An 8,607-nucleotide genomic window follows, 5' to 3' on the forward strand; every position below is an offset into this window, starting at 1 on the left:
TATTTTATAAACCTTTATTTATGTCAAGCTTATGAGATGTGATGCAAGTGTAAGCCACTGTGACACTATTGTTCTTTTTTTTTTTTTAATTTTTTCTTTTTTTTTTAAATAAATGGCTGTAATGATAATGTCAATGAGGGATTTCTAATCACTGCTATGTTGGAATTCTTATTAATATTGATACTGCTGTTGTTAATATTCATATTTGTTTGACTGCTTTTGGATTGTTTTGTGTCATGTTTGTGTGTCCTCTCAATTGCTGCTATTCTGAATGTTGCCGGGTCGGTTTTGGAATTGGAATTGCAATATTATGGTATTATTGTGTATTATTTTGTTGGATTTATTAATAATATAATATATATATATATATGTATATATATATAAATAATATGTAATATAATATTAATAATATATGATCAATTATATATATGCATATATATATAATACATTAAACAGATCAGTTCAATAGTAATAATATATCATATAATAATGTTAGTAATGAATTATATTCAAAAATCTATAATAACAAAAAAACTTTATTAATAAAGTATTTTTTTCCAGAAGTTTTTTGGAGCAGTTTTTTGTAAATGAGGGATTTCTAATCACTGCTATGTTGGAATTCTTATTAATATTGATACCGCTGTTGATAATATTCATTTTTGTTTGACTACTTTTGGATTGTTTTGTGTCATGTTTGATTGCTATTCTGAATGTTGCTGGGTCGGTTTTGGAATTGGAATTGCAATATTATGCTATTATTGTGTATTATTTTGTTGGATTTATTAATAATACATACACATACACAAAAAAAAATATATATATATATATATTTAATAATAATATAATAATAATAAATATAACAAATTAAACATATGTATACATAATACATTAAACAGATCATTTTAATAGTAATAATATATAATATTATATAATAATAAAAGTAATAAATTATATTTAAAAATCTATAATAACAAAAAAACTTTATTAATAAAGTATTTTTGTCCAGAAGTTTTTTGGAGCAATTTTACTTGGACAACATAAGGTCTATTTCAGAAACAATATAAGTGAAACGCTATCTTTTTTTTTGGCTTCATAGTTGGTTTAATTTACAATGATGGTGACTGATTGTCCATTGTGTTACAAAGCATATACATCAATTTTGGGTCGTGACCTATATAACGTCAATATGGTTGTATTGCACCATATAAGAAATATCAAAATATGAAATCCCACAGTGTGACATAACACAAACACAAGAGTCTGAAAAATACATTATGTACAATTTTGCACATGAAAATATATTCAAGCACTTTGGAGCATTTCATGACAAATACCAAAAAAAAAAAAACATTAAGGAAGAGCACATTAAAGGATAATATATAAAGTGTTACACAGGCCTCAGTAGAGGGACCGGATGTGGATAGTACATGTGGTGGGAAAAGGCCAAAAAAGAAGTTTGGCTTCCGGGGGAGCCTGCAGCCGGGCTTCCGCCGCTCTCCGGTGCTCCGTTGTCGTGGTACAGCACCGGCACCCGCACAATCCTCTGCGCCGCGGCGTGGCTCAGGTTGGCCGCCTCCAGCTCTGCGGCCAGCTGCCTCTTCCACTTGTTCCTGCGGTTCTGGAACCAGATCTTGACCTGGGTCTCGGTCAGGCGCAGCGAGGCGGCCAGGCCGGCCCTCTCCGAGCTGCTCAGGTAGCGCTTGATGTCGAAGGTGGACTCCAGCTGGAACACCTGACTCCTGGAGAACACGGTGCGGGTCTTCTTCTTCCTGCACGGCTTCTTGTCCGCAGAGTCCAAGGGGTCGTCGTCATGAGGCTTCCTCGTCCAGTCGTCCTCTGGGTCCTTCGTCTTGGCTTCGTCCAGGTCGCTTTCATCGTCTTCTGCACTTTCTTCTTTGGGGTCACTCTTGGGGAGATCAGGGGTGCGCCTCTCGTGCAGCAGCAATTGCTCCTTGTCTGAGCCTGCAAGATAGTCAAAAATGAAATAAAAGTTGCTTTCATATCTCCAAATATCATGCAAAACTACAGTGAAGTTATGTGCAGATTAAACACACTATGCAGCTACCCCCCTCCCCAAAACCCCATCAAAATTTGCAGTCTATTTTTTTTTTTACCATGTTACTCAAACATGAATGTGTACTTTTTTTAGGCTGAAAAAATTAACAAATTTGACATAATTAAAGCACATGTATTGTAAATTTACAGCAAATTACCGGCTAATATTTGCATTACTTTCACAGTAACAGGGATGCACAAAAAAAATCGATTACATCCCAATCGCGATAGTTATTCATCCTGATTGTAAAGCGATTCGTAATTTTAAAAAAGTGATTAAAAAAAGGAGGAAAAAAATACATTTTTTAATGTTTTGTAATTTTTTTTTTTTTAACAAGAATCAATTTGTAAAAATACGTTTCATAATTTTCACAAATTGATAAAAAAAAAGAAAAAAAGTATTTTTAAATATTTAAAAATTACATTTAAAAAAAAAAAAGAATCAATTTGTAAAAATACGTTTCATGATTTTCAAAAATTGATTAAAAATAAGAAAAAACAACAATTTTCAATAATTTAAAAATGTTTTGTTTATAAGAATCAATTTGTAAAAATACGTTTCATAATTTTCAAAAATGTATTAAAAAAAAGGGGGAAAAAAGTATTTTAAAATATTTTTTTTATTATTATTTTTCCACAAGAATCAATTTGTAAAAATACGTTTCATAATTTTAAAATATTTATTGAAAAAAAGAAGGAAATAAGTATTTTTAAATATTTTTTTAAATATTTAAAAAAATAAAAAAATAAATTTGTAAAAATACGTTTCATTATTTTCAAAAATGTATTAAAAAAATAGTACATTTAAATATTTTTTATAAATTGTTTTAATAAGAATCAATTTGTAAAAATATTTTTTAAATGTATTAAAAAAATAATGTATTTTTAGATAATTTTTTTGGTAAGAATCAATTTATAAAAATATGTTTCATAATTTTCAAAAATTGATTAAAAAAAATTTTTTAATTAATTTTGTAAAAATAAGAATCCATTTGTAAAAATATATTTTTAGGCGATCTCCATGCAACCAGAAGGAGGTTTTCTAACCTGTAACCTGCTTTGAAAATGTTTCATGATAATTATTTTACCAAATAATACATTGTGAGAATTTGTTTGAATCGATTCTGAATCGAATCGCCACCCCGGGATTCGTAATCGGATGGAATCGTTAGATACCTAAAGAGTCACATCCCTAACAATTATTCATGTAACGTTAAAAGCTAAGAAATATAAGGTCACTGACATTTTTACAACCATTTGTTGTAACATTACAGTAACATTTGATAACAATATTTACATGTAAACTACAGTAATGTTATAGTGCACTTTTTTCACCAAGTACCACCTCAGAAAACACTCCGCTCTCCAAGTACCACCATAATGACCAACATTAAAATACAGTAGCATAGTAAGCCCAAGTATTCATTAACAAATATGTTTTTTTTTTACCACTGTAACATTACCCACAATGCACAAACATCGTCAACAATGACTTCCTTGAAATACCACTAGATGGAGCCCTTGTACCAATAGTGGTACACATACCACAGTTTGAAAATCCTCTTATAGTGCATTAAGGCTGGGACAATTACAATGGAAATTCTGCTATTGTATTCTTGACAGTGACAGAGCAGGAAGGCACTGGGAATATGTGTGCTGTAAATTTCATATGAGGCACCCTGTCATAGATTAACTGACATTTTACATGCGCTTTGTCACGCAAAGTGGGGCCACAAGTAAAAAAAAAAAGAAAAAAAGGTGATATATTTATATATTTTTTCATATTGCAATATGTCAATTACTTTATTACCCCCCCCCCCCCCCCCCAACCAGGTAGAAAAAATCATTTTGTGCCCTCATCCACTCTCCGCCAACTATAAATACTGTATTTTTGTCTATGAAATTGTTATAAGTACACCTCTGCATACCATTGCATCCTTATAAACAAGAAAGAAATATACATCAACTTACAAAATATAATAATTTTAACATTGTTTTTAAGTCTGTAACAGACAAGATTTAAACTGCATTAATTTGTCCAAAATTTTTTATAATTTTTTTTTTAAACCGTAAACATTTTTTGACCGACTCGAACCGTTTGATACTGAAAAATACAAGTAAATAAACTCAATAAATCGTAATAAATTCAAATTGATCATCAACATAACTATATAAACACATTACAAAACAAAAATGAATAAAACAATTAGTGCAGATTTAAAAAAAAAATCAAAATAAGGAAGTCAGGATTAATGGCTGCAATCAGCACCATTTAAAGTGATACTGATAAAGCGTGTGTGTGTGTGTGTGTGTGTGTGCTATTTGAGAAGGACTGTCATATGGAATTATACAAACAGTTATCAAATATGTAAAAACACACAATTCATATTCAGAATGCGATTTCCCCATATTTGAAGTTAATTTGTCATTAAAGATAGTTGCGATTTTATTGTTTTATTTTATTTAGATTGTTAGGTTTACTCTAAAATGATGCGTGCAAAGTGTTAAATGTAAAACATGCAATTTATAGACAAGGTACACACTAAAAAATGTTGGGTTAAAAAAATAACCCAATTTTAACCAACTGCTGGTTCAGAAAAGTACGAACCCCTTATTTGAGTTATTTTAACTCAACATTTTGGGTTAATTTTTTCAACCCAACTTTGGCGTTGAATTATTTAACCAAAAAGTTGAGTTATGCTAACTCAGTGTTGGTAATGTTAAATGAGATTAATCCATAATAAAATTCCCTTCAAGAAATTTAATTTAAAAGAAGAAGAAAAAAGCCTTTTACCCAAAAATGCGTTACTTGTTAAAAAACAACCCGAAAATGGTTCATAATTTTGAAAACCCAGAAATTGACTTAGAATAATACCCTTATGGCCCAAAAAAATGGATTACTATTCACAAAAATAACTCCAGAATTTAACCCAACACTAACAACTCATAAATTGGGTTATCAAAATAACCCAGCATTTTTTTTTAGTGTATATTGGAGGTCATTGTTTCCTTGAACTTTGTTTCAAACGATGCACAATGCCAATGTTAAAATGTGCAACATGGATTTATTTTGCATATAAACGGATATTTTTATGCATTCATGTGATATTTCATTTGCTGTATTCATGAAGGACAATGACCCAGAAATGATTATTCGTATTATTATGTCGGAAGCTCATTTTTGATGAAAGTGAAACCTAAAAATTATCCTATTGGATTAATGACTTCAAATTATTAATACAATCTTGGAAAATGGTTAAAATCACTATCACAATTAGTGATTTTACTGTTCAAAAAATAAAAAAAGGATTATTCCCTATATGTCTATATATATATTTTTTTAATTATTATGTATATGTTTACATTATTTTATTTCTGATTATTATTATTAATAATATATATATTTTTTCTTTATTTAATTGATTTATTTGGAAATATTATTATTTTGTTTTCCTGCTGTTTCTTTCTTTTTTGGGGGGCGGGGGTGGCATCGTTGGGATATAAACAAAAAATATTTTGACATTTAGTGCAGACGATGATGTATGTAAATATGATGTAATTGATAGGAATGTCTGATGCTGAATGTCAATAAAAAAATGTAATAATTAAAAAAAAAGGTTAAAAATAGAAAAGCCCTGAAAATGTTCTTTATTGGGATCATTTAAGATGTTTTGGATAAGCCTGATTTTTTTTATTTAATTGTATTTTCGTGTTTTAAAAAAAACATTTTTGTGTTTTTAACTGTACTTTAACATGTTTTTGTTTTTATAATTATATTGATGGAGATGATGATGAACAACATTTACAGAGTTGTTCAATTCAAAACAATAGCACCATTGTCTATTATAAAACAATAAAAGTGGGGGGAAAAACTAACTAAAATGTGCAAAAAGCAATGGATAATTGGAAGAGTTAGGAGAAAAAAACCAGTTTTACCTGCAGCTTTGAGATGAGCACCGAGGCTGTACGGGTACCACCAGGGGGCCGCGGACAGGCCGAGCCGCGGCGGGGGCAGGAGCTCCAAGCCCGGCAGAGACAAGTCGGCGAGCCGGGAGAAGAAGCTTCCCTCCAGAAGCCCCTTGGACGGGCCGCCCTGCAGGGAGCTCTTGGGCCTGCAGCCTGGGCTCTTGTGGTCCTCCATGCTGAGCAGGTTCTTGATGGAGAACTTGATGGCGTCCTTCGGGGACTGGCGGCTCTCTTGTGCACCTGCCATCAGCGCTTAGTTCCAACACCTGCAGGATCACCATACATACAACCGGAGACAAGCAACATGCAGCAACATCAAAAATACATTTAAAAAGAAAAAAAAGTTCCAGAAGTATCCTGTGATGAGAGGGAGGTGAACTTGCTTGAGCTTCCACAGACACAATGATGACATAAAAGATGACATCCTGGTTTAAAAAAAGCCTCTCTTGTCCTTGTGATTGGACAGAGAGATGATCACGTGGGATTGGATGAAACTGGGAAGAGGGGAGTTTTGTCATGGACACTTATCATCCAATTAGATTGAAAGAGGAGCACATTCATTCTGGTTTTTTCACTTCCACAATCACCTGCCAGTTCATTAAAGAATTAGTCTCAAAAGGGAACACAAAGCCAAATGTGCTGAAATATTTGACTTCTGCCTGCTGAAAAGACAATATGGATATTCCCTAGGTGTCCAAGTCAGGGCCCGCGGGCCAGAATGAATGATCTATATTTGATTAGTATTAGAACCGGCCCACAGGCCACAGCCACCTGCTGCCTTTTTGCACGCACCAGTACTCCATCAGTGTTGGCGCTAGGAATTTTCAAAACGGGGTCCCAGGGACCCTATCAAGTCATAAAAATGGGGTCCCGCAGTACATTTTTGGGGGCCCACTTTTTTTTGTAAACAAATGATAAATGTATATCATTATCCTAGGAATTTTCAAAATGGGGTCCTCAAGTCATAAAAATGGGGTCCCACGTTTTTGTAAACAAAATGATAAATGTATGCATTATTCTAGGAATTGTCAAAATGGGGTCCTAGGGACCCAGTCAAATCATAAAAATGGGGTCCCACAGCAAATTTTTGGGGTCCAACTTTTTTGTAAACAAGTGATAAATGTATATCATTATCCTAGGAATTTTCAAAATGGGGTCTCCAAGTCATAAAAATGGGGCCCCACAGTAAATTTTTGGGAACCCACTTTTTTGTAAATAAATGATAAATGTACCGTATGCATTATCCTAGGAATTTTAAAAATGGGGTCGCAGGGACCCCATCAAGTCATAAAAATGGGGTCCCGCAGTACATTTTTGGGATCCCACTTTTTTGTAAATAAATGATAAATGTATGCATTATCCTAGGAATTTTCAAAATGAGGCCCCAGTGACCCCGTCAAGTCATAAAAATGGGGTGCCGCAGTCAATTTTCGGGGTCCCACTTTTTTGTTAATAAATGATAAATGTATGCATTATCCTAGGAATTTTCAAATTGGGGTCGGGGGGACCCCATCAAGTCATAAAAATGGGGTCCCACTTTTTTGTACATAAATGTATGCATCATTCTAGGACTTTTCAAAATTGGGTCCCAGGGACCCCGTCAAGTCATAAAAATGGGGTCCCACAGGACATTTTTGGGGTCCCACTTTTTTGTAAATAAATGATAAATGTATTCATTATTCTAGGAATTGTCAAAATGGGGTCAAAGGGACACTGTCAAGTCATAAAAATGGGGTCCGGCAGTAGATTTTTGGGGTCCCACTTTTTTGTAAACAAATGATAAATGTATGCATTATCCTAGGAATTTTCAAAATGGGGTCCTAAGGACCCTGTCAAGTCATAAAAATGGGGTCCCGAAGTACATTTTTGGGGTCTCACTTATTTGTAAATAAATGATAAATGTATGTATTATCAAAGGAATTGTCCAAATGGGGTCCCAGGGACCCCATCAAGTCATAAAAATGGGGTCCCGCAGTACATTTTTGGGGGCCCACTTTTTGTAAGTAAATGATAAATGTATGCATTATTCTAGGAACTGTCAAAATGGGGTCCCAGGGACCCCATCAAGTCATAAAAATGGGGTCCCGCAGTAAATTTTTGGGGTCCCACTTTTTTGTAAATAAATAATAAATGTATGCATTATCCTAGGAATTGTCAAAATGTTGTCCTAGGACCCCGTCAAGTCATAAAAATGGGGTCCCGAAGTACATTTTTGGGGTCTCACTTATTTGTAAATAAATGATAAATGTATGCATTATCAAAGGAATTGTCAAAATGGGGTCCCAGGGACCCCATCAAGTCATAAAAATGGGGTCCCGCAGTGCATTTTTGGGGTCCCACTTTTTTGTAAGCATTTTGAAAAGCAATGATAAATGTATGCATTATCCTGTTATATCTCACATTCTATATTGTGATTTGGAAAAAGGTTGTCATAAACGTTACTTAATTCATTAAAAAAAAATATTACAAAAGAAAACACATTTTTACAGTAAATGTATTCATAAACATTCATTCACTTTCTTCTTTCCTTCATGGATCTAAACTTTACCGCTGACGGGTATTTTTTTTCTATATTTTTATTGTAAT

At 33.0% G+C, this 8,607-nt stretch overlaps 1 protein-coding gene across 1 annotated transcript; it reads right to left on the reverse strand.

The window, feature by feature from the left end:
- Positions 1-1,006: 1,006 nt before the first annotated feature.
- On the reverse strand, positions 1,007-8,501 carry hmx3b (H6 family homeobox 3b). The gene is made up of 2 exons (XM_061931620.1): positions 5,992-8,501; positions 1,007-1,962 (listed from the first exon to the last, which is right to left on the reverse strand). The coding sequence occupies exons 1-2, from the start codon at positions 6,266-6,268 to the stop codon at positions 1,388-1,390; spliced, it is 852 nt and encodes a 283-aa protein (XP_061787604.1). The 5' UTR covers positions 6,269-8,501; the 3' UTR covers positions 1,007-1,387.
- Positions 8,502-8,607: the final 106 nt, after the last annotated feature.

Source organism: Nerophis lumbriciformis, linkage group LG39, assembly GCF_033978685.3.
Source record: "Nerophis lumbriciformis linkage group LG39, RoL_Nlum_v2.1, whole genome shotgun sequence".
Lineage (NCBI taxonomy): Eukaryota > Metazoa > Chordata > Actinopteri > Syngnathiformes > Syngnathidae > Nerophis > Nerophis lumbriciformis.

Bases quoted from the DNA above. Each gene is read 5' to 3' on its own strand.
- hmx3b (XM_061931620.1), bottom strand. From the start codon at position 6,268: ATGGCAGGTGCACAAGAGAGCCGCCAGTCCCCGAAGGACGCCATCAAG. The intron at 1,963-5,991 runs GTAAAACTGGTT...ACTATCTTGCAG, and splicing joins TGCTCATCTCAAAGCTGCAG to GCTCAGACAAGGAGCAATTG.